Genomic DNA, 27,044 nt, shown 5'->3' with positions numbered 1-27,044 from the left:
AATAAAGGTTTTCTTATTGTATTCTAATTTTTCTATTTTTATTTGGTAGGTTTTAATTAATAGTCCTGATTATTACCCTTTTAACCTATTAACAAAACATTACTTACACCACTCCTCCTCCTCCTCCTTTCATATCTTGGACATCATACTCATCTTCTGTATTTACAGATACTGCAAGTGGGCAAGAAGTAAGAACACCTGAAAGAACCTTTACAGATTAAACCTGAAATAAAATTTATTTTTACTTACTGTGCTGGTGAGAAAAAAACTCTTTTGAATGTGGAGACTTTGGGAACATCCTGCTGCAGCAACAACATCCATCATTCATCAGTAACCCATCCATAACTTCAAGTGCAGCTTTTACTATTCTTTCTACCTTATTTTGTTTTTATTCGACTCATTCTATTCTTGCCTTGTGTATAATTATGTGTGTGTATATGTGTCATGTGTTCCATCAGATTTCCCATTGCAAAATTTCAATGGTGGTAAAAATTTTTACTTTTCTAAACTAGTGACAATGATATTAAAAAGATAGGTTAAAAAAAAGAGAGAGAGAATGAGAGAGAAAGAGGAAGAGGAAGTGAAACATACCATGTACCTACACTGTGGTAGGTGCCAGACGGTGTGAAAACTGATGGACTGCATTTCTTAGTTGAACAGCGGATGAAATCTGCTCTTTTAGTGGTTAGAAATGAGGATGTTTAAGCTGCTTTTTTGGACTGGATGCTACAGTCTGCTGTCAGTCACAGAACAAGATACAGGTAAGTTAGAAAATATCTCCCTGTTAGACCTAAGTAGTCTTTTCTTTTTTAATGTGTCATCTTCTCCATCATCTTTCGTTTTGGCCCCAAAACACGTCAGATAAATAGGACTAAATAAATAATACGTAAATATTTAAAGTGAAACTCATAAGAGGCAGGAACAATCTTATATTGTTTTCGTGGGATTCTCCTGTTAGTCATTCAAACATTCTGCTTTCTGCTAAAGTTTCAGCAATAAGTAGAAAATATATAATCTTCAAGATATAACTTTATTTTCTCAAACTGCTGCTGCAAATACTCTTGGAGCAGTGGCCAAAAACAGTAAGTCTGCCATTTTGGGTCAAAGTCGTCATTTTGGCATTTTACTCAATTCGTTTAAAATCTCCTCCTAGAGATATTATTGTAGCGTCACCAAAATTATTCAGGATGTTCAGAAGGCATTTGTCTTTAAAAGTTATCAAAAGTTTTCTAAAAGTTTGAGTTTACTCGTAATTCCGAGCGGTAGGTGATGTGATGTCATTACCAGGCAACTCCTCTCAGAGCCACAGCACTGAGAGGAGCAGTGTAGCAGTGGCAACTATGGCAAGCTGTTTTGACATTTATTCAAAGTGCACTCTTCTTGTTGTTCCATTTGATAGATTTCCACATTAGATTCTTCATTGTCAAAAGTACATTCTTATTAGTCAGAATTCTAATTAAAAATATCCTCAGTCACATTTTTGCTTACAGAAACTGAATTTCAAGATATCTATAATTACAAAAGTACTAGTAAGAGCCAAATTTCAGGTCTCCACAAATTTTAGTTGGCCATTTTCTTTTTTCTTTAAACTCGTCCTGTCCAGCATCATAGCAAGCAAAATGATAATCTGGTTGCTGCATCATGCTGATCAAATTTGCTCTGCCAAGGGGAGGCCTATGGGTAAGGCTCCTCTTGATAATCTGATTCATTTATTTATTTACTTTGAATCACGGAATCTATGTAATCTTGCGGGACCTGACCGGAGGGGACAGAAAAAGATGGAAAATAGCAAAAAGAGCAAAAGGGAAAGAAGAAAGGAGACAAAGACATCACAGACAGAAGAAAACGACCCTTCAATCCACACCATCACCAGACAACAAACTGTTACACCTGTACGTGAACACACCAGAAAATTTCCTACAACTTTTACAAAAACAGAAACACACATACACACACAAAAAAACCCCAGAGCTGCTAGTCATTAGGAGTTTTTAAATAATAACCAAATCAAAAAGACAAATCATTAAAGTAGCATAACAACGACCAGATACTAACTCACAGGAAAAATAAAAAAAATAATTTTCTCTTAGTATAAAAACCCACTGGACAACTCAGTGATTGTGTCAGCATGCAGAGCACGAGGAATAAGGATTGATCAGTGATGAAGAGTGGTGAGTGAGATCGTGCAAATGCGAACACGCCTCTACGGAGGTCAGAGGCAGATCAGGGCAGCCCAGAGACCCGGGCCCTCAGTAGCAGCCCCTGGAGCACTAACCCAAGCTAGCCCACCACGAAGATGACTCCAACCCCACAATTTCCTTGCACACTCCCGCTCATCCTAACACATACATGCCTCCTCAGCCCCACCCACACAATATAAACACTCACACAGCATACAACCCTCCCACTCACACTCCCCAGACACACTTCCACTCATCCTAGCACATGCATACGCACGCACACAAACATAACCCCACACCCACACAAACATCATCCAAAGCATAGACACACACACAACATACAAGCATCCCTGTCTCACACCCCAGCACCTCGCCCTATAATCCCCCGAATGCCCGGGCCATACCCTGGCCCAGGGCATGCACCAACCCACACCATGGCAGCACATCCAAGCAGGCCCAGACCCCCGGCACATACGGACCCCACCACCCAGAAGGGAGGAGGACCACCCCCAGGCACCAGAACCCAGAACCCCTGCCCAGTCCGCCCTGGTATAGCCCGGCCACCCGGCCCAGGGCCAACGCCCACCGACCCAGGCGTCACCAGTGGCCTCACCCCCACCACGAGGCGACTTCAACCGCTGGCCCCCACAGCCCCTGACAGGGCCAGACCCAGAGCCACCCCCAACGCAAAGCAGCCCGGCCCCGCACCACGGGAAACCACAAAGAACCTGCAACCACCAGTCACTCCCGACCATTTTCCAACCCCCATAGCAACAAGGTCACAGTCCTCCACCTACACTAGGTGATGGAGCTAAGCACAGGGGACCAGAGGGAATGAGATTCAGCTAAATGGTTCTTTAAGGAGGCAGACATTGTCTCACTACTGATGTGGTCAACTAAGAGATTCCTAAACTGCTGAATACACAGAATGTTTTTGGTTTTCTAGTTCACAAGGATAGTTTTCTTTGGGATGCATAATGCTGTGCGTATCATGTGTGCAGAGTTAATTGCCATATTAATGTCACCCAAGTCACCTAATAGACACAGTGCGGGGTTTGCAGGAACATTACATTTGAACCATGTTGACATGTCCACACATACCTGAAACCAGAACCTGCGGACAGGTGTGCAGGACCACAAGGCATGGAGGTAGTTATCTGGTGTGTTTTCATTGCAGTGTGTGCAGATGTTTGATTGTGACAGACCCATCCTGAACATCCTTTGTCCTGTATAATGAGTTCTATGCAGAATTTTGAATTGTATTAGTTGCATATTTGAATTCTTAGTCATTTTAAAGGTGTTTAAACATATTTGTGACCATTTATCTTTATTAAAGTTACTGGATAAGTCACCCTCCCATTTTGAAGTTGGAAGACAGATTGAGTCTTCTAGTTTAGATAATAGTCTATATGTTTTTGATAATAGCTTTGGGGCATTGAGGTTAATGAATTTTGCCACCCTAATAGGTAGCTGTAAGTTTAATTGATTAATGGTATATTTTTCTACATATAATAGATTTAAGCTGGTGATATTCTAAAAATTTTTTGCTACTGATTCCATATTGTGAAGTGAGAATATTAAATGAGAAGAAGTTTCCATTTTCTATTATATGTTCTGTTTTATTCCTTAATTTTTCCATTGAGTAAAACTGATAAGCTTTTTGTTTTGCAGGATGTCAGGGTTGTTTCAGAGGGGTGTAAACTTACATGGAAAAAGTGAGGATTTGGTTATTTTTAGAAATTCTCACCAAGCCACTAAAGAGGAACTGATATTGCTTTTAAAACACTTATGTGTTTTGATGGTTGAGCTGATGAATGGCAGGACAGCGATAACCAGATCCTCACATAATGCTTGCTCTACATCTAACCATGGTTTACCCAGACTGCTAGGTTTAAGCCATTTGGAGACATACTGCAGCTAGTTAGCTAAGAAAACATGACTAAATTTGGGTAGCTCCAGTCCTCCTCTATCTTTAGTCTGTTGTAAAGTTTTTAGACTGATACGTGATGGCTTGTTTTTCCATAAAAATTTAGATATATGTGAGTCCAGTGACTTAAACCAGCTGGAGAATGGTTTAGTGGGTATCATTGAAAACAGGTAGTTTACTTTAGATAGAACCATCATTTTAACTGTGGCAACCCTCCCCATGAGTGATATGGGTAAGCGCCTCCACCGTGAGAGATCATCCTCTATTGCTTTAAGTAGCTGGACATAATTTAGCTTTGTTAGTTCTGATAACCTGGGGAAAATGTTTATGCCTAGTGTTACTGCCTCATAAGCATATTAGCTGTTAAATGTGGTTTACACGTGTCTCTCATGCGGTTTAATTATCCAGTCCCACTCTGTCTTGGTTTGAAGAAACAACAAAATGGTTTATTCCTTAGGCGTCACAAACATATGCCAGTTCAAGACTGTCTGGATAGCAAACTAAACACCAAGACACTGTAAGAAAATTGTACTGTTAGCACTATGTGTTAAACTTCCAAAGTGTTGACATAGATAAACAGCCAGCCAAACTCCTTTTCATGAGCCAGGATAGCGAGCGCACTTGCTCCTTTATTCACTTTACACACTCACAAATTGGGTCACAGTGGCAGCAATGAATCGGAGTGAAACTAAAAGAAAAGAAATACAGAATATTCTTAATGGATATTCATCTTGAACCAACATGTAACAGGTAAGTACAAATGTCTGTTTTAACTAGATAAACAGAGTAGCAGAGAAGCATGTGGTGAAATTATTCAAAGTTACACAAATTTATTTATACTGCTGTACAAAGTTAACAAAATACGAACATAAACATCTCTACCAACTGTGAGGCATGTAAACAGCTTCTAGTACTTACAGCCATTGCTTTCTGAAGGATTAACCAGAAGGATGGCCTTGGATTCACAAGGGAAAACACACAGGTGCAACCATGCTCTATTCACAGCTTGGACCTTTTCTATTTCCTGTTTCCTGTTTAATAAAAGGTGTCAAATAAAAGTTCCACTGCTCTAACTTCCTACTTCCTGTTTCCCATGTCACAAAATAAAGGCTTCACTATTTGTTGAAGCAAATTATTAGACAGTAATTTTCAGTGGAAAACTGTGATATTAACACACAAACTACACTCAGGGCAGAACAAAAACCGTGTGCTTCCACAGCTAATATAGTAAAAAAAAACATGGTTTGCTGTTCTACCATTACACAGCCTGGATGCGTTCTTAAAGCCACAGTACCAAAAATACCAGGGAAAAATTAGTTGCTTCTTATTCACATTACATATTTAACCACCTCAAATTAAACTTAATGTCCAATCTAAACATTTTTGATTTACTGTTGACCATAACAACCTTAACTAAACGACATCCTCTTAGAAAAAAGTGAAAACACCACCAATGGGGAAATAATATAAAAAATGAGTTTGCCTCATACACCTAGATATCTAATGTTTCCAGACTGTATTGTAGTATTGGGTGTGTTTTGTAGGTCACAGTTAATTGGCATAACAATAGTCTTAGATCAGTTAATAGAGTAGTCAGATATTGATGAGAATGTGTTAATAAGTGTGATTGTCTGGGGGTCGGTGGATTCTGGAGGAAAAGTAATACATATTCAGCATAAAGACTTATCTTATGTTCTATATTTTTGACATGGATTCCTTTAATCTCTTTATTTTGTCTTATGGCAGCAGGTAGGGGTTCAATAAAAATAGCGAAGAGTGATGGAGAAAGCGTGCAGCCCTATCTGGTTCCCCTGCAAACAGAAGCTTGGAGATGTTTGATCATTGGTCTTCACACATGCATTTGGGTTGTTATATAATATTTTTATCCAAACTATGAAAGATGACCCAAACCCGAATTTGTTTAACGTTGCAAATAAAAATTTCCAGTTTACTCGGTCAAATGCTTTTTCTGCATCTAAAGAAATGACTGTGGATTCCAGATTATGTAGAGTAGAATAATCCGATGTTAAATAATCTACGCATGTTAGTAGAGGAATGTTTACCTTTAATAAAGCCTGTTAGGTCAGGATGTATTATTAGAGGAGTTATTCTTTCTACCCTTCCGGCCAAAGCTTTGCTAATTATTTTGAGATCTACATTTATTTATGAAATTGGACGGTAACTGGATGGAAGTGTCGGGTCTTTACCTGGTTTTAATAGTAGAGTAATATTGGCTAGGTTCATATTTGAAGGTATTTTTTGTTTTTCCTTTATTTCTAATATCATATTGTAGAAAGTGGGTGCCAGCATTGTCCAGAATTCTTTGTAGAATTCTGCTGGGTAACCATCTGGACCTGGAGCTTTATTGTTGGGCATATGCTGGAGAGCTTCTTGGAGTTCGCCGACTGAAAGGGGGGAATCCAAGACCATTTTATTTTCATGTTATAATTTTGGAAGATTGATGTTACTAAGAAATTTATCAATTTTGTCATCTGTTGTAGTTAGTTGTGATGTATATAATGTTTTATCTTTGAAAGTGTTATTTATATTGTCAGGGTCGTGGCTCATGTTTCCTTCTGGATCTCTGACAGAGGAGATGGTTGTTTTCTCCTTGTTTGTTTTTAACTGATTAGCCAGGAACCTTCCAGATTTGTTGCCATGCTCAAAGTTCTCCAAGCGAAGTCTTTGCACCAAGAATTGCGTCTTTTTTATCTATTATTTCATTAAGTTCAAGTTTAGCTGTCCTTATAGCATTTAGTATGTGTTCTTCTGGGGAGACATGGTAAGCGTCCTCTAAGGATTTAATTCTGAGTTCTAACTCTGAGATTCTCAAAGTTTCCTTCGTTTTCTTATGAGAAGAGAAGGAAAGTTGGCCATTTTTAACATATATTAGCTTGTATTTCAGATACATGTAATTCAGTTCTTCCTAGTCAAAATGTAGATTTCATATATCTAAAATGGCACTGGACAAATGACATCACATTTCCCGTTCATGTGAATTGCATTTTTACTTCCAGATATCCAAAATTACATTCCTCCTATCTAAAATAAGCATTCTGGATCTGAAACAGTTTCTGATATCAATAATTCAATTGTTTCTCATCATAATTTTCATTTTAGATATCATTTAATATATATATATATATATATACATATATATATATATATATATATATATATATATATATATATATATATATATATATATATATATTCAAGATGCCCTGCAATGGACTGGTGAACTGTCCATGGTGTACCATACCTCTCACCAGTTATAGCTGGAATAGGCTTCAGCTTACCTGCAACCCATATTGGACTAAGTAATACACAGAATGAATGAATCTTTAAGATAGCTACAAAATAATTGCTAATATCAAAAATATATTTTGACTAGTAAAAATGTCATTATAGATGTTCACAATGGGATTTCTAATACAAACATTTAAGTTGTATATTTCTATAATTGCCTAGGTCTTCCTAGGTCTTCCTACCTATTATGGCAAGCCTTTTTAACATTTAATAGATATTCTATTCTATTCTATTCTATTCTATTCCATTCTATTCAGCTAGGCTGGATATGTTTTGCAGATATCTGTAATTTAATTCCTCCTATTCAAAAATAACATTTCAGATATTTACAATGTCATTCTTCCTGTACTGAATTATAAGTAAGGGATAATGCCCGACGAGGTGTCCATTATCATAAATTAATGGACGACGCAGAGGCGTAAACAGTCAGACTCGAAGTGGATGACGGTTGTCTCTGCAAAGTCCATTAATTTATGATAATGGACACTTCGAAGGGCATTATCCCGCTTATACCATGGTCACTTACAAAAGAAAAAAATATTAAATAGATTATTAATGCGTAAATGTTGTTTTTTACCGTTAAAATCGTAAGTTTTTCACAAGAAGCGGCTGAGTGGACTATTTCGTTTCCGCAACTCGGTCGGACGCAGTTATGTTACGTGACACAAATATTTCAGCGAGCGGGTTCAGCTCTTACAGCTTGTGTGTGTCCAGAGGATGATGCAACAATTTGTTTCAAACAGTGAAAGTCCACAGATAGTTTCCTACATCGTTCAATAAGCCTGCAGGCTGCTTTCACAGCGACGCCCTGTCACAGACGTGATCTGGCATGTCTCCAGCGGCGACTCTTAACCGGCACTAACACAGAACCTGCAGCTCGGTCGACCACAGCTTTTGTATTAGACCTGATCAGTGGAGGGAAGGGAGATGATTGCTTAACGTTATGTTGTGTTACATAAAGTATAATTTCATCGTTTTTATAATGTTATCCACCATTCACTCTGTATCAAGTATGTAAGTAAGGTAATCAAGACAGAAAGACAGGCGACAACCTATTTAAAATTAAACGCAACATTGCCATTGATTGTGACATTTCATAAAGATGCTGGCATTAGTGGCGTTTGAAGGATGGAGATTTAACGTTTGTGGACCCTGACCACTGCTGGTTGGGACATTGCGGGACGACAAAATGTTGCTCCATTCTCGTCTCTCTTGGACTGACGGAGCCCAATAAGCCTGCACCTGCTTTCACAGCAATGCACGTCACAAACATGATTTGGTGTGTCTGCAGCCCAGAATCTGAGTTTCTGTTGCCACGGTTTCCAACTACTGTTTAGTCAGTGCAATAATTTACAACAATAAGTCTTTTTGACCAGAACTTCTTTCATAAGTGTCCATTATCATTTTTTAATGGACACCCTCCAGCCAATCAGATTCGAGTATTCACCCAGACCATGGTATAATTTCAGATATCCAGTTGAATTTTTACTAGGACAAATGACATCACTTTTCCTATTCATGTGTATGGGGCAACGGTTTCATCAACTGGTTTAAACTGGTTTGTTTTTTGACAGAATAATGATGAATTCCTTTTCTCTTGACAATGGTTGTTTAGCATAAAAAAGTACTTTGAGGCAAACAATAAAAAATTCCTTTAGTAAAGCATATTTAGCAAGTTTTCTAAAGATAAATAAATTTGCTATAAAATGCTTACTTCGTGGGACCATAAGCGGATTAAACTTGGACCAATCGCGGAACGTTTGTCAATGCATAATTTCCTGGCACACCGATTACACTGATGCACACGGTCGGCTTCTGCTAATAACTTAGCAACTTTTTAGTGATTTTCAGACCCATGTATTGACTCCATTTAAAGAGAAAAGGAATGACAACAAATTTAACAGCTTTTACTGATGATATTGGAGACTTTTAGTGACTAACGTGAAAGCACGTATACTTTACTCTTCTTCTAAGAGCAGCAGTTGCTGCGTAAGTCCTTAAGAAATGACAAGATGCTCCGTCTACACAAGTTATGCGATTATTTACAGCCTAGTTCTAAGTTCATTCAAACTGTTTTTCATTTCGTTCTAAGTTTCTGTAGATGAGAAATGTTCAATTCACGATGCTCTCTGTCACCACAAAGTCCCTGGCTGAGGGATCGTTCTACTTCATGACCTTTTCTTGTGATCATGTCAGTGACTGCTAACACCATTACAACTTGCAGTAAGCATGGCCACGGAGAGAAAACTGAGTTAACGAAACTGAAAGTGTTAAATGGGGTAATGTGAGCCGCTAAGTATTATGGGTCACGCGCGGGTAATTACGTTAGTTTGTTTTATATATCTGAAAATAGATATAATTTTTGATACCTGAAAATTATGACTAGAAACAATTGGATTCTTGGTTATAAGAAACTTCCGTTTTTCCTAGTAAGAATTCTGTTTCAGATATCCAGAATATTTATTTAAGATAGGAGGAATGTCATTTAGGATATCTGGAAGTAAAAACGGAATAACACATGAATGGGGAATGTGATGTCATTTGTCCTAGTAAGAATGTCATTTTAGATATCTGAAATGTTCATTATGACTAGGAATAATTGAATTATACATATCTGAAATACATATCCTGTTAAGATAAAAAATGTAAAAAATGTCAAAACGGCTTGCCATACATGTCTCCCTCTCCAACCCTTGGAGTTTCAGTTTTTTTTTTTAAATTTGGCAGTGAGTTACACAAAGAGTAGAGGTGTAGTAATATTTACCCTGTTTTACGTCCCCTCCTTAGTGTTAGGAGAGGAAGGGATATAACACAAGTCGGAGTCAAAATGTAACATAAAACACCAATTTTATTCACAATTGGGCACGATATGTACACAAACAAAATAAATCAGCTCCGACACAAGGCAAACTAAAAGAGTCCTGTTTAAAACACAGGCTAGAGGCTACAAGGCTCAAAAACTAACCATCAACACATTCAAACAAATGAACAATATTAACTGAAAGTGTCCTGAACCGGGCGTAACCTGCCACGGCAGGTTTCTATTAGTAAACCCAAAAGTAACAAACCAGGAATCAAAAGGCACTATGCCAAAATAAATAATAAAAACAAACCTAGGCTTTAGCAATTAACTCAGAGCTACAAAGTAGGCCACAGAAGCACACAGAAAGCTGTACAAACCAAGAACCTTTGAGTTCAGACTCAAAGTGGCAAGCTGTGCTGGAATCACACACAGCTGCCTTGAGTTCAGTCACTTGGCAGCTTATCAAGGTAGGCCAACATCCTGGCCATCCACGTTGATTAACAGGAGATGGCACTCAATCACAACAGGAGGAGGAAAGGAACCGACACCGTAGTTATCCAATCCAGCTTCTGTCCGCACCAGTTGGCATGCAATCACAGAGAAGGGAGGATTCCTATCCAAAAGTGAAGGGTGAAGCCAGGGAGGAGGAGCAGGTCCAGGCTGACATGCAGGCCTACAAGTTATTAACTGAAAGCAGCGCACACATTCTGTGACAACTCAGACACACGCACCGTCTCACTGCTCGCTGGCAGGTGAGGCACTGCTTTCTTCATAACTGCCCCACATTCCTGTGTGTTCAACAGTAAACCAGAGTAGAACAATTAATCATAGACAAAAAGAACCGAAATGTTTCTGCTAGACGAAAATATTTTCCATAAAATGTATTTTGCTCCAATATAGGTCGCAACAACATCTGCACACAGTTCAGGCTACTTTCATTCATTTTTTACAAAAAAAGTATCATGTTATGACGTGTTACGTTTCACGTTTTTACAATAAACTATCACATTCTAACATAATAAGGTCACAATTTATTTGGGTGACAACTCCATGCTTTTATAATACACAAAGCTGCTGCTAATGATAAAGTTTATGTTGTTTATTCTGCTGAATGTCTGGGTTCTGCTGTCAGACATGGATCATGTATGTTAGAGGTAATAGATAACCCACCGGTCAGACTGCTCTCGACGTGGGTTATTCGATTTGCCGAATGAAAAGGGTTTAAAAAAAAAAAAAAAAAAGTGTACATTGCAACGTTTATTATAAGATTGTTAGGACGTAAAACACAGAATATTCTTTGTTGCTATCTATAAAAGTCAAAGGTAAGTCAGATGAACCTTTATTGTCAGTTCTGCATCATGTACAGGACAAACAGAGAAACCTAAGCCACATGTTCGCTAATTTCTGCTTGCATTAGATATGTGGTAACATCCCTCTGTTTAATGTATCCTCAAACAACCCATTTGCTACGGCGAAGTAAAGTGTGACTTCATGTTATTTAAGGGTCATTCCACCGAATGGGTGCCATTTCCATGTTGCAAGTCCACTAAATTAAATACTTAATTTTTTTATTTTTTTTAACTAAATCTAGTAACACGCATATTTAACTTTTTAAATTGTGTATTGGTCAATCTTAAGTTACTTTATTTAAATTTTTAGATGGATTTTGATACAAAGGTGGTTGCATTTTTTTCAGTCCTGTTACCAAAATTCATGTTACATTTAAAAAGCACATTTCAAAGCATTTCAAGTAATTCCTTAATTTTCCCATTAAGAAAGTGTTTATTTTAATGGAATGATTTGTTATTTGTTCAAATAATTTATATTTTTCCTTAAAAATCAATCATAATATGCAGAAGTTGTATTTTTCTAAAAGATCCAACGCTATATTCATCATATCAAGAAGATCCAAAGCTCAAGTTAATTAAATTTATTATGATGTAGTCTATTCAATAGTTGGATAAATGATGGACCAAACATAATTGAAAAAATTCTCTGTTGTTTTTATTTTTTTAGAAAAAAACAATAAAGTAACAGGAATTAACAAGGCGTAACAGGAATGAACAATGACAAGAGGATCATGTACAAACGCATGAATGTGCAGATGCAAGTGTGTATGTGTGAGTTTTGTGTGAAAAGAAACTTGTGTGGCCTATTGTAAGATTGTAGTGTCTGCCAGACCTCCTTTTGGAAGCTGTCTTAGCTGTCTTTTTACTTTTGTGCGTGGAGATGCAGTTTTGTTTTTCATGCGCTGGACTTGTTTCTTGTACTTTTCTGTTTTCTGGGTTTGTTTCTTCAGTTGGTGCTGTAGCTGATGAACTTGTTTCTTAAGGTTCTTTAGTGATTTTCGGCTTCTTCTCCGCCCTTAATCACATTGCCTAGAAAAAAAACAAAACAAATATTAATATAAAATAGAATTACATTTTATAATAATTTAATATAATATAATAATAATATTATAATATAAATTATTTATTAATAATATCTAATAACACTTTGCAGATGTCAAAATGTACTGTTAGATTAAATTCTACAACCTGATTGTAGATTTTAGTTAAGTTATATTTTAATGCAATCACTTCTCTTTTTTATTAGCTACTTTATCACAAACTTGACGGTTGTACAAAACCTTGTTATTACATTGTCAGAAACAGACGTATACGCTATTGCCTTCTTTGCACAATCTCTTTGATACATGATCGGTTTTATAAATTCAACCTGGAGGTGCTTGGTCGTGGATCTACATCTTGCACTGGTGATAGCTGGGGGCTGTCAGGAGGGGTGATGAGGTGCTGTTGAGCTTCTTTTCTGTCTTTGATCCTATGGTATGTCTCTCTCCACTTTTTGCGTCGTTTGTGCTTTTCTCTCTCACTTAGTTGGTCTATCCTTTTCTTCCTTCCTGATTCTAAGTCCTCCCTGTATTTTCCTCTTTCTATCTCAAGATACCTTTCCCTCCTCTCAGGGTCGGCATCACGTCGAGTGCGATAGCGCCTCTGCTTTTCTGCAGCACTAAGTGGTGGTTTTGCGCCCTGTAAACATTTATTCACGTTTTAAAACTGATCTTAGGGCTCAGCAACTCAGGTAATTTCAGTTGTAAAACTTTAAAATCAAGAGAATACTGTAATATCAACAAATATTCAATCAAATAGATAATTGAAACAATGGACACTCAGTCCTGTTACTGATGAGTAACAGGACTGAGCATCAGTAACAGGACTGAATGCAACAGGACTGAGTTTTTAGCAAAGAGTTAGCAAAAACATGAAATATAGCCACATGACATCCTTGCTAATAGCACGAGGATACTGAGCACAATCTATTGATTCACCCAAAATGTCTACTTTTAAAATATGCAACTGATAACTTATGTATAATTTAAGTAACAGGACAGTATTGTAAGATTGACCTCTTTGGTCATAGTTAAAATATTATCAAATACACAGAAAAAATGAATGAGAGAACTTACTTTTGGTCTTCCCATGGCCTTCAGAAGATCCAACTGATGCAACTTCCTGTTGGGCATGTGACTTGTGGAATGTTCCAAATGAATCATATTGGGTAATGTGTTAGGGTAACAGGACTGAGTGAAAACCTAGGGACACGACTAAAATGTGCATTTTTACCAAAAAAAAAATACTGATTAATTTAGAAAAAAACATTTTTGAAAAACAGATGAAATATAGAAATAGATAAAAATGCTAAAAAAGTAACATAAATTTAGGATTTTATTAATTATATTTTATTCCAAAGTGTAATGTTATACAATGAGGACAAGTGAAAAATGCTACTTTTACAGTTTTCAAGGTAGGTTTTATTAATCTTCCCAGCACATACCTTAAATTTGGGAGTACATCATTGTGCAGGACAGTTAGCTGAAAAAGAAAATGCATTTTACTATTATTATTTTAATGCACATTTATACATGTAATTTCCTGGGAACGGAAATGGCACCCATTCGGCGGAATGGCTCTTAAGTTTAATAATCTTAGGCAGCCCAACTGTAAACTGTAAAAGCACACAGTGAATGCATTTCTGGGCTTGTATTACCATCTAGTGGCAATTTGTGGGAGCATTTTCATTTCATTCATCAACGCAGCTTATTTACAGTGATGCACTGTGATTTCATTATAACATGGCTGTTTTATTCTGATGTAGTTCAATATGTTAATTTGTATTTATGTTTCTTTTTATGCTTTTTATCCATTAGAATCTACAACATAATCTCTGTAATGCCACCGTTGTATGATGAATAATCCGCTCTATATACTCATATAGCTCAGTCTCTGGATGGGAGGCTCCTTCTGACAGAGGACACAGCAGCATATTCCACCAGTTACCAGACGCGCACCATTCTTTACAAAAACAAACAACACCAGTACTACCACTAAGTAAATTAAACACAATAACAAATAGGTGTTCTGGTTAAAGTGATTAAAGTGGCTGTGTGCTCGCGTAAAAATTTCAAGTGTTGATGGGAGAGGTGTGTGTGTAAGGGGGGGCAGAGCAGGGAGAGAGTTCAGCATCCTGACAGCCAGGTGGACGAAGCTGTCCCTCAGTCTACTGGTCCTGGGTCCTGGTTTGCACGCTTCACAGTCTCCTTTCTGATGGGGGGGGGTCTCACCATGCAGTGGGCTTCACGGGTGTTGGTTGGCTTTCTTGGCCAGTGATGTGGTGTTGATGGTCCAGGAGAGGTGATGTGCACACCCAGGAACTTGGGAAAAACTTAGGAATAATACACATAATGAAAATGTGACGTCAGGGAAGCTGCCATTTCGGTGCCTTAAGTGAAACTCCTTTGTCCTCTTGGCCGCCCCAGAGATTTCCATATTTTGCATAGCAGTTGTCTTTATTTCCCAATGTAAATTCTCTCTATTTACACTCGGGCATCCGTTTAATTTACTATCCTCTTTAATAATGGACAGAAATGTCCACTTCTGAAGAACGGCTGTAAAACTTTACAGATTAATATCTTCTCAAAGTTTCTTGAAAACTTAATACGGTTTTAAACCTTTTAAATGGCCGCTTGATTACTCAAAGTCACTATTGCTGTTGTCCTCATGTTTTAGGACAAAATTGTCCCAGTAAGTCACATTAAACCCACATTTGAAATCTAATAGCTGTTACAAAATATAATGATGTATTCTGTGATGTTTGAGCTTCATTTTCTGAATAGTGAAATTAGTTATTTTTACTGTTCACTACTGGAATCAGCTCCCTTACAGTCCTGTTTAAAAATACTGTTAGCTAAATTAAAACTCAAACTGGTGAAAAGAGATGTTCTTACATGCCATATGCATTTAGCCAAAATGACGGACAGATTGAGACAAAAAAAATTAGCAAAAATGTCTGTAATGGACATGTTTTATTCATGTCAGGGAAAAGTATTTGATCCTGTTGTTTCTTTATTTTGCTCGTTTAATTGTTATGGCGATTCCCATAAGGAAGTAGAGCAGAGCTGGATTCAAAATTTCTAGAGCTCACACTCATGCTTCTGTCGGAGAAATAAGACTTGAACCACTCCAATGCAGTACCAACAATGCCCACTAGGTGGCATAACAGAGCCACCAAAGTGTTGTGGTCCATGGTGTCAAAAGCTGTTGTTAAGTCTAATAAATAAATAACACCTGCATACAAAATAAATTTTAAAAACCCACGATAAAACAAGACTAATTTCCAATAAATTTCCCACACAGGCGATCACCTTGCTGCAATAAGGACACAGATACGCCACATGAATATTTGTGTTTCTGAGCAGAAAAAGGAGAAGGTAGCTTACCTGCTTCCAAACACGTGACCAAAGCTGCCACGCCAACCAACGCACACGGTCACGCCACCAGGAAGGCAGGGAAAGAAGAGTCAGAGCATAATGTGCTACACCTGAGCTTAAATACTCAGCACACTGCCTCGTCAGTGTACCTTGATCTCAATAGCCCAACGCCCCACAGTGGCCTGGAGGGAAACACCTCCTGCCATAGGATCAAATCATAAACATACATAGACGCCTCATAGACTGACAATCAACGCGGCCGCCATCTTGGATGGGTGTCCCATCCGCCTCCAAAGCATTTATTTCTAACGTGTATGCCCAACTACAATAATCACAAATCCACAAATTTTTACCAGATTTTCTCACGGTTGGCTTTGTTACAAACAGCAGAGATGTGGTTGTGATACAGGTCTCTGTTACACATTAAAAATACCTGCTTTCATGCTGAAATCAGTTTTATTATGCTCTTTAACAAAGACATGGTAAAATAATAAAATTAAATCAATCAATCAAACTTTATAAATAATTGACACTTTAATAAACAAGTTTAATAAACAAGTGCAGCAGCTGTGACGAGGCTTGCATGGCAAACTTCACAGTACAGATTTTTTATTTTTAGTACATTTTTGACAACAAACCCTGAAATGTAGACCAGACATTGTCCACAAGACCACCAAAGCGGACGGGCAGGTAACTGTGGTCACATATGACGGCAGAAATGCTTGCAAAGGGGAGGGAAGCTCTTCCTCTGTCATAAAAGTAGAGCGAATGTCCACAGCTGATCTCATCTTGTGTTGCCACATTACCTGACCCACTTAGTGACACCACAATGGACTGTCAGACGGCAAAAAATGCCCTGGTAATGCCCTGCAGTGGGATTGTTATCCCAGCCTCCTAATTAATGAATGAATTAATTCATTCATTAATTAATTAAAATAAAAAAACATTAATACACTTAGAGAGCTGTTTAGTGGGCACAGTGAGAGTTGTAAAATATATATTTTTGAAGGGTAAGTAAGGAAACTTATATTTTATTATATTATATTGTATTATATTATATTATATTATATTATATTATATTATATTATATTATATTATATGTAATACACAATAAATTAATAATTCCTAGACAGGCAGAAAGAACTGATGGTAAAAAATAAATAAATAATCCTAGCTTACTTGTGAAAGGTAATGCCTCGCGATCGGCTTTTAATATTGTGCTGGTTATTGCAACCGCAGGCTGTACAAAATACGGGCATAGTTGCTGGAACTGTCTTGACTCCAGTTGTTTCAGAAGCTAGCCTGGAATGCGGACACCCATCCAATATGGTGGCGACTCTGCGTCACGCTCCAACGTGTAATGAGGCGTCTACATATATATATCTATGGATCAAACCACCTGGACAACATCATGCAATTACAGCAAATGTTCCCAAAATTCCCCAAAACAACCACTGACCAATAAGAAAAAAGAAAAAAAATTGTCTCATTCATTGACCAGGACTGAAAACAGCTGGTTCACCACAAGTAAACAATGGAGCAACAATAAGTTTATCCAGTCTTGGAGTTTCTGTTTTTAATCTTAGTATTCAGTAAAGTAAAGCAGTTTTCTACAGAATCGGTCCAGTATGAGCAGCAGGAGAGACAGCGAGTTAACCAGCGTGCTGCCCTACGAAATGCCCCACATCACTTCCTCTGTTTGGTTCCCTGGATGGCCCGTACTATCCATTGAAGTGGACCAGGGTTTGTTTAAAACAGGCCAAACAGGGCCAGAGTGAATGTGCCCTCAGTTTTTATATTTACAAAGGTCACCATAGCAACTTAGCATCCTTCTCTGTGACAACAGTCCAGTTTCATACCTGCCTGACAAACCAGAGGACTCTTCTCTACAGCTCAGTAAAGAAGATAAAAACCAAACAATGAAATTTCTAACATCTTGACATTTATTAACACTAATAATAAATGTCCCTAAAGTTTATATTACCTACAGTGTCTCAGTGACTGTCCTTGCTACAGTCTCTTCTGTCCCAACACAACATCAGTCTGGATAAAAAGAGATATATTATGATTTATTATTGTAATAACTTATATATATTTTCATTACTGTTGCAGACTGAAGTCTTTTCCATCATAATTTAGCACTATTGTAAACTACATTTAAACATATTCAGGTTTTTTTTTTCTTTGATCATTTTATTTTTCCCTAAATCAAAGAACAAAAAGACTGAAGACTGATTATTAAGTGTGTTGTGGAATGCTGGACAGAGTTTTGTCTGATTTCTATGAACTATTTGTTTTCTTTCTCCAGCTGAAACTGAGATATTTTGCTCCTCTGAGCCGGTAGTATCATTCTGCGGCTCCAGCATCGTTCTACAGTGTCACCTCGAGTCCCAGCAGGATGCAACAGACAACACAGTGAAATGGACTCAGCAGAGTGATGTTGTACACGTTCGTAAAGATGGAAAAGACGTTCCTGGAGAACAAATGGAGAGGTTTGAAGGACGCACGTCTCTGATCTCTGAAGGTCTCCATAAAGGAAATCTGTCGCTCCAACTTTCCTCTTTAAAACTCTCCGACTCTGGAAGATACAAGTGCTCCTTTCAGGTCGGCTCAGTGGAGAAGAGTTGTTACGTCAACCTCACTGTCGGTAAGTTTCCAAAATATTGTCCAAATATTAAAAATGAAAATGGACAACATGTGATCACACCTACTTTCAGCAGCAAAGTACATGGTACAGGTAATAAGCTGTACGTCAGAGTAAAGACGTCCAGGTAAGCTCAGGTTGGAGCATGACAGTGTTAGAGGGCTGTTAGAAAGAGCTGCTGCTGCAGAGGAGATGAGGACAAAACCACACCAGGATAGTCTGGAGGACTCTGTTCAATAACTTGAATTCCTAAAAACTTTGCATCTTCCATTGGTTTGGTTTGCTTTCACACTGCACTTCAGTCAAGTGGATCAAACCACCTGGACAACGTCATGCAGTTACAGCAAAAGTTCACTAGGTGGCGAAATTCCCCCAAATAACCACTGACCAATAAGTAAAAAAGAGGAAAATTTTGCTCTGACACATTCAGACCCCCTCAGATACTTGATATTATGGTGGAGATGGCTGATATGTACTGGGATCCAGTAAAGAGGTGATGCTGTCATTGTTACATTTACATAAAGTTGTAGATGAGGAGAGGAGACATTCGGATGACTCTTTTATATGTGACAGTATAAGGGCCAAAATGAAGGCCACCCAGCGGTGGCTGCATCATCTTTTCAGAAGGTTATATCCATCCTGAAGCAGCTACTGATCTGAATAGAGTAGAATAGAATAATAGAATATCTTTATTGTCACTGCATAACAATATACTATAATATGAGCATTACTATGGAAACAGTGTCAGGTATTTAAAAGACACGTTAAAAGACAAAGTTACATGTAAAAAGACAATGTGGGCTAAATTCTCCCTAGGAGTGTGTGTGTGTGTGTGTGTGTGTGAATGGTTGTTTGTCCCTATCTGTGTGGGCCCTGCGATGGACTGGTGACCTCTTCAGGTTGTACCTGCCTCTCACCTGTTAAAATGCTGGGATAGGCTCCAACTTACCTGCGACACGTAATGGATAAAGTGGTACAGATGGATGAATGAATGAATGAATGAATGAATGAATGAATGAATGAATGAATGAATGAATGAATGAATGAATGAATGAATGAAGGTTAAAAGACAAAGTTACATGCAAAAGGACAATGTGGACAAATAAGATTCACATAGAACAAATAAGGTTAAACCGATGTGCATGAATAGAAACTAAAACACTGTACAAGATTCAAGATTCAAAGTGTTTATTGTCATTTGCCTTATAAGGAAACAAGTTTCCCTGAACAATGAAATTCTTACTTTGCCATTCACACTGAATGTCATAAAAGATTATAAAATAGAAGAAAAACAACTTTAAAAAACTAGACAGAAGATAAAGATAAAGGTAGGACAAAAAAACCTCTGAGTAAATAATCTGTAAACATAAATGTGCAGTGTGCTGTATAAGCTGTTGTGCCACATTCAACAATGAATGATTAGCTGTGCAAAAAACTGTCATGAGGTAGACGGTAAGATGCAAAATCTATCATAAGTAATAAGACACATAAAGAGCAAACAATATTGCAGTTACTGTGGTTAACAATATAAAGTCTGTGTGCAGGGTACAGGCCGTTGTTACAGACTCCTATCAGCTGTTAAGGAGTCTGATGGCCGAGAGGAAGAAAGAGTTTCTGAGTCTGGTTGTCCTGCATTTCAGACTCCTGTATGTCCTGCCTGAGGGGAGGAGAGTGAACAGTCCATGTTGGGGGTGGGTGGGGTCTTTGATGATGGAGGCAGTTCTCCTGTGGACTGCTGGTAGATGCTCTGCAGAGAGGGCAGCGGAGTCCTGGTGATCTCGGACACAGTCTTCACCACTCTCTGCAGGCGTTTACGGTCTGTGACAGTAGAGCTGCCGTATCACACGGTGATGCAGCTGGTCAGGATGGACTCAACCACGTAGCTGTAGAAGTTTCTGAGGATATTTGGTGACATGCTGAACTTCCTCGGCTTCCTCAGAAAGTACAGCTGCTGCTGAGCTCTCTGTACAGCTGAAAAATAGGGATTTACATCAGCTGCTTTGCCTGATGGCTCAGGGGTTTTGATTAAATAATTTATTACACAGAAATACTTATTGCTGCTAGAAAAGAAACTAAATTTAAGTCCTTAACTTTGTTTTCTTTCTTGATTTTTTTACATAACTAACAAAACACACTTTACATGTTTCTGATGAAGCAGCAGCTGCTCAGTCATCTTTGACTTTAATGGTTTTAGGAAACAAAGTTCTCATCTAAATGTTTGTTTTTCCAGACGGGTATGAAGTGATCGGCTCACCTGAGCCAGTTACAGCAGAGTCGGGTCAGGATGTGGTTCTACCATGCTACCTGAAACCACGGTTTGATGCAACAACTCTGACTGTGGAGTGGAGACGGAACAACGCTACGGTGCATTTATATCGAAGTCAGAAAGATGATAATGAGGATCAAGATCAGAGGTTTAAAGGCAGAACTTCTCTCTTCCATGATAAAATGCATCATGGAAACATTTCCCTCAAACTGAGAAATGTTTCTGAAGAAGATGCAGGAAATTACACCTGTTTTGTTCCTAAGTGTCGGGAGAAAAAAGGAAACATTGCTCTGAATGTTGGTGAGTACTGATGAACAAATTTAACAAAAAGAAACATGTTTATAAAATGTTTACACTGAAACACATTTTATCCCAATTCAGTTTATATTTTCTTTGTGTGGAGAAACATGTTAACATGTATTTATACATGTATGACCTGAATATTTAGTCCTGTTATTTTCTCTTACAGTGTTGAAGGATGAAGATCCAAACAAGAAAGGTAGATTTATGTTTGATCTTCTGTAAATCTCATATTTGAGTTTTTCATAGTTTAATGTTATCAGTGCAACTCAAGCAAGATGATTATAAATGATAACTTTTATAAACCATCATGGCTTTTTAATTCGGTCCAGGTCAACAAAATATTGTGTGGAGCAACTTTTACCTGCCATGGTTTTATTTCTGGTTGTCTCTTTGTTTAAGTTCTGACTTTGTTTTATGTTTTGGGGGATTGAATGTTTTGTCTTTAATTCAGTTTTCCTTGTAAAGTGTTTGGTTTTGTTTCTTCTTTCCATAAATTGATTCTTTATCTTTAACCAGGAATCAATGATCCAGATTCGATTCAGACTAAACATTCACCTGATCAGAACAGTAAACAACGTCTCTCAACTGTTAACAGAAAAATAAAAAGTATAATATTTACAGTTTAATATATTTTCTCTCCACCAGCAGGAATCAAGTTTAGTGAGTTAAAAGTTAAAATAACTTCCAGTTATATTATTGATTAGATTATAATTACTCTGAGCTAAAGTTTTATTTGTATATTATTGTTGTTTTCATTAACATTATCAATTTAAAATTAATGGGTCTTTTCTTTCTTGTTTTCTAATATTTTTTCTCTGTTTTGCAGGACTTGTCATTGGTCTTATTGTCGCTGCTGTTCTTGTTCTTGTTCTCATTGCTGGTTTAGTTTATTTATGTAAGTCATAAATTTCTCCTCTTTTCATTTCCAGCAGATTTTTTCCTTCTACACTTTCAGATGAAGCTAAACAGAATTAAATGTGTTCATTAGTTTCTATAGATTAAGTTTTAATAGATCAGTTCAACACAAGAGTCTTTTAACAAGAAGTGATAATAGTAAGATTTGTTGTAGTAGCAGAAAAACAAACAAAATAAGTGTTAAATGACACCAACGTACAATAAATGAACCAAGTTACATGTTTATAGATCAGTCTTGTAAATCAGTAATTTTGAGTCATTGTTAAAGAAAAGAGTCAGAAACATAAAATGAATCTTGTATTAATGACGAATGTTTAACTGGAAAAATCTGATAGTTTTCATTTAGTAAAATGTAAAATAATCACAGAACACAAAACTTTGTTTTCACACTCGGACACAAATTCAAAGATCTAATCACTAATCAATCAATAATCTGACCCACGACTGTGAGAGTGACGGCTTGTTGACACAGAGAAGGAACCTTCATCTCTCTGTCATTGTTGGTTTTAACATATAAAAGAGTAAAAAAAGAAATAAAATGTGCGTCATGTTGTTTACATGCAGTGTAATTAGTGAACAGCAAACCTGCTCTGGTTTAATCTTCTGAAAATCCCTAATTATAATTTACTGATAACGACCACTTCAGCTCTTTTAGAAAAAACTCATTCTGTGTTAAAATAGGATCAAATCTACACATCACTCAGCTGAACGCAGGTTTCTGAGATTAACATGAACAACTTGATCTGCTGTGGCTTCATCTTCTAGACAGGAAGTAGTTTTTCTTCTTCTGGTGTGTGTCAGACTGATCTGAGACCAGACTCACATTTTATTCTCCTTTTATTCTGCTGCTTCAGTCTAATGTTTTCAACAACTAAAGCTGACACACACACACTTATTTTATAGAAAACACATCCTTCTGGTATTATTTACATAAAAGTCTCTGTCCACATCGAGACACAGAAACACCTGAAACTCCACCAGAAACCAAACCAGAAGATGGAGATTTGACTCCATCTCTGAAGCCATGATGGCCAATCAGAGGACAAATAAAAAAGAAATATTTCTGTTAAATCTGGTTTTGTGAAGCTTTTGTTCTTCAGTATATTTACAGTGCTAGCATGATTACAGCCAGCACCATCTTTGCTACGTCTGCTGTTGCCATGTGAACAAGACACAGGTGGAGGTGGACGCTCTGACTCTGAACCAGAGATGTTGGTTATTCTGTCCACACTTAAACACACAGATGGATCATGTGAAAATCTTCACCATGGACGGTGTTTTCTGAAAAGTTTGTTTGCAGTTTAGCAAAACTGTGTTTACATGTGGACGAAAGATGCAAATGCAGAAAAATAATCCTGCAAACGTGGACGAGGCCTTAGAGAAGAACTGAACCATCATGTCTTTGTGTTTGTTGTTTACAGCAGGGAGACGTTTGGAACAAAACAGACATGAAATTGTTCTACAGAGATGTAGAGATCTCCTGCAAAGAAGAGAAGATCACGGTAATATTTGGGCATATCTCTGTTTTATTTCTCTACTACCAAAAATAAATAAATGAATACATAAATTAATTGAAAGAAACAGGATTTTAATGTATGATTTGTTTTCTTTTTGATAAAATGGATCTGGAATCTGATTAAAATATTCTCCTGATAGAAGAACTTCTCTAATCTCAGAATAGTGATTCATTGAGTAATAAGGTGCAGCTTAATGGGCTGGATGAGTTTTTTTACACAGAACCAGCTGAAAAGCTGATGTTCAGATGGAGCTTCCTCCTCTCTGTAATGAAATCAGTAGTGGACCCTCCTGGCTCAAACTAACATTAACATGAGCTCTGAGACTGTATTAAACACTTTTCTGAGGACTTCACGTCTACAATGAGTAAATGTCCAGAATCCAGGGACTGATAGTGATGCAGACAAAGATCTCCCCAGATGTTTGTGAAGCAGCTCTACAGAGTACTCACTGAGTACAACAGAGACAGAGTAATACAACTTTGATGCTGTAGTTCTGTTTGCAGTATAGATATTACGAATGTTATTTTACCGAGCTGTACGCTACATCCTGAAATTAATATTAGACCAGAGATCCCACCCTCCACATTAGATTTTTCCTTTTTCAGCCTGGTTTTCCTTTTTCTCTTTTTTTTGCTCAAAAAGTAAAACTATAAATTAATTAAAACTGATAGTTTAACAAACAGCATAAAAACATTGCAATTCTCATTTAAAGATAATTTATTTTGTGTTGTGTTACAGATTTAGAAGTGGGGCAAGACAGACAAAGACAGGAGCACAACAATCAAAGTGAAATCAGACGACGTTGAATAAAAATATGGATTTTTAATTTTTTTCTGTTACTCTTCCACCTAAGGCAAAAGAAGTTTTTTTCTCTCATTTAGTGGGTAGATTTGAGCTCAGATAAAAACAGAGAGAAAGTAAGAAAAAAAGAACCAGGCCAGTTTAGAAACTTTATCATTTCAGGGTAACTTCACCTCATCTTTAAGAGAGAGGTAGAGAAACTCATTTCAGACATCTTGTTCTTTTTTTGTCTACCAACAGCTCATAGGTGAGAAAAAAAATTAGAACCTAGATAGATATTTTATCACCCGCCTTCTTTCATCGATTAGCAAAATTCGGTGACAAAACTAAATTCTCTGATAAAAATAGTAAAAGCTGGAGAGACTCAACCAATCCAAAGCTGCTGGTCCAGATGCCATCAGTCCAGACTTCTAAAGACCTGTGCCAGCCAGCTGTTTCCAGTTCCTCAGAACCTCTTTTATACTCCTGTGGAAGACCTCCAGTCTTGTTCCAGTCCCCAGTAAACTGTCCCCATCTGCACTGAAGGACGACCCACCTGTGGGTGCAGCGTGGCTGACTCACTAGCTTTGGACCTCAGGCTTCTTTGCACACAACACACGCACGTCGGAAAGCAAAGTCTTGAAGTCAAGTTCTTCATTTTACCATTTAATATCAAATTAAACTTGAACATATACATAAAAAGGACTGAAAATTTAGACTTTCTGTTAAACTAACTGAAATGCGGTGTAGGTCAAAAGACTGTGTTGCTTCAAGGTCCAGTGACTTCCAATCTACTTTTTCTTGGCTGATTCCCCTTTTTTTTAACTTCAGTCTAGCAGCCAATCAAAATCCACTAATAAAAGAAGATCATTTCAACTGCAACACAGAACTATAGAATAATTAGGATTAAGTCCTAATAAAAAAAAAAATGGCTTCAACACATACCGACCCCTAATTGACTAGGCTGTAGCATAGCAATTACCAAATGATACTTAAATTGGAGCCATTCATTCCAATATACTGACATTTCTCAAACCTCTGTTTTTAAACTTTAACTAAGGTAACATAACTCTGCTCTTTCTTCTGTCTTCATTCTTCTCCTAGAAGTAAACACAGTTTTGTTATAGGTCTATGAACGATGCTGGTCTTCGTCTGGACTTCAGCGCTTCTGACAGCTCCTTTAGAGTCTGGCATAACTCTGATGATTCTTCCCAAGTTCCAGGTGTTTCTTGGAAGGGATGGGTCAGCAATGACGACAACATCTCCAACTTTAAAACTTCTTTTTAGACCGAGCCATTTCTGACGCTCCTGTAAGAGGGGTAGGTATTCTTAAATCCACCTCCGCCAGAACAAGTCTGGATTGGATTTGTCGCCAGCGACAACGGGCATAGGCATCATCTTTGTCAAACACGCCTGGCGGGATGCTGGACTGAGCTTTCAGTAAGAGCAAATGGTTTGGTGTCAGCGGCTCTAGGTCACTGGGATGATCAGAGTTCATAGTTAAGGGTCTTCCATTGATGATGCTCTGCTTATGCTTCACAAAAGAGAGTTTGAAGCCCTTCATCATCCAGTTGCTGTTGTCTCAATACAGAGTTCAGCACTTTTCTCACTGTACGGATTTGACGCTCCCAAATGCCGCCATGATGAGAAGCAGCAGGGGGGTTAAAAACTGTTGCAAATATTTTATAAGCATTTTGATTCATTTACTCATTTATTATTCATTTACTCATTTAAGCATTCTTATTCATTTATTCATTTACATTTTATCCTTAGATTTTAGTAACATGCATTAGGTTTTTGCTTTTAATTAATAGAACTACAGCTTAATTGTTAGCATTGCTTTGCAGGTTACAGATAGTCCATTCACATAAACTCATATAAGGTTACTGAGTTCAATACTGAGAAAACAGCTGAGAATTAGCGGCCTTGACAATGTTCTGGATGGCCACTAGGGAGTAAATCGTAAATATTTTTGTATCTCTTTGCTTATCTATTCACTCCTAGCAGAACGGAATTTCCCAGTAACTCAGAAATCATTAAAAGTACAGCCTTTGTCTAAAACTGTGGGAACAGGTAGAAGAAAGTCAGCACAGAGAGGCAGACAGATAACAGGGCAGAGCGAAGTATCTTTTTCTTTTCAGCTCTGACGTACCCCAAAAGGAGGACCTGGAGGAATCAAATTCCCGGAAGAAGGAAGGACCACCTTGCAAAATACACATTCACATGAATGCTCACCACATGCACGCACATAGCCACAATGCTTTGTATCAGTATAAATGAGGAGGATAATTTAGGTAGGCGGGTCTTTTGGCTGAACCGAAGGGTCCCGACACTTTGTGTATTAGTGATCAGAAGCTAAGCTAACAGGCCTCCTTCTCGAGAAGATATGTATTGTTTTCTTATTACTGGCTTAACAAAGAATTGTCAATTCTACTCAAACGCTGGTATTTTTGCCTTCTTTTAAAAATGTGGATTTTTGAACACTCTTCCTTCTGATTTACAGGTGGTGAACAAATCTTTTAAAGCCAACAAAGAGTATTTTAAAACTTCAAAACCCACTGTACTCTTTTCATCATCCTTGTTTCATTGATGCGTGACTGGTCCAGTTTTGCTAATGCCTCTTGCAGCTCTTG

The 27,044-nt window shown here is 37.6% G+C and overlaps 2 protein-coding genes across 2 annotated transcripts in view; both read left to right on the top strand.

The window, feature by feature from the left end:
- The window catches only part of LOC121640207 (butyrophilin-like protein 2), a 104,006-nt gene that overhangs the window by 64,369 nt on the left and 12,593 nt on the right, over positions 1 to 27,044 (top strand). The gene's annotated exons all lie outside the window — the stretch shown is intronic.
- On the top strand, positions 421 to 25,411 carry LOC121640161 (butyrophilin subfamily 2 member A2-like). The gene is made up of 7 exons (XM_041985854.1): positions 421 to 761; positions 18,295 to 18,633; positions 20,861 to 21,196; positions 21,366 to 21,395; positions 22,026 to 22,094; positions 23,536 to 23,616; positions 24,370 to 25,411. The coding sequence occupies exons 1-7, from the start codon at positions 692 to 694 to the stop codon at positions 24,435 to 24,437; spliced, it is 993 nt and encodes a 330-aa protein (XP_041841788.1). The 5' UTR covers positions 421 to 691; the 3' UTR covers positions 24,438 to 25,411.

The sequence above is a fragment of the Melanotaenia boesemani genome, chromosome 5 (assembly GCF_017639745.1).
Source record: "Melanotaenia boesemani isolate fMelBoe1 chromosome 5, fMelBoe1.pri, whole genome shotgun sequence".
Taxonomy (NCBI): Eukaryota; Metazoa; Chordata; class Actinopteri; order Atheriniformes; family Melanotaeniidae; genus Melanotaenia; species Melanotaenia boesemani.
Note: the sequence above shows the minus strand (reverse complement) of the source record. Positions and strands in the feature narration are given on the sequence as shown.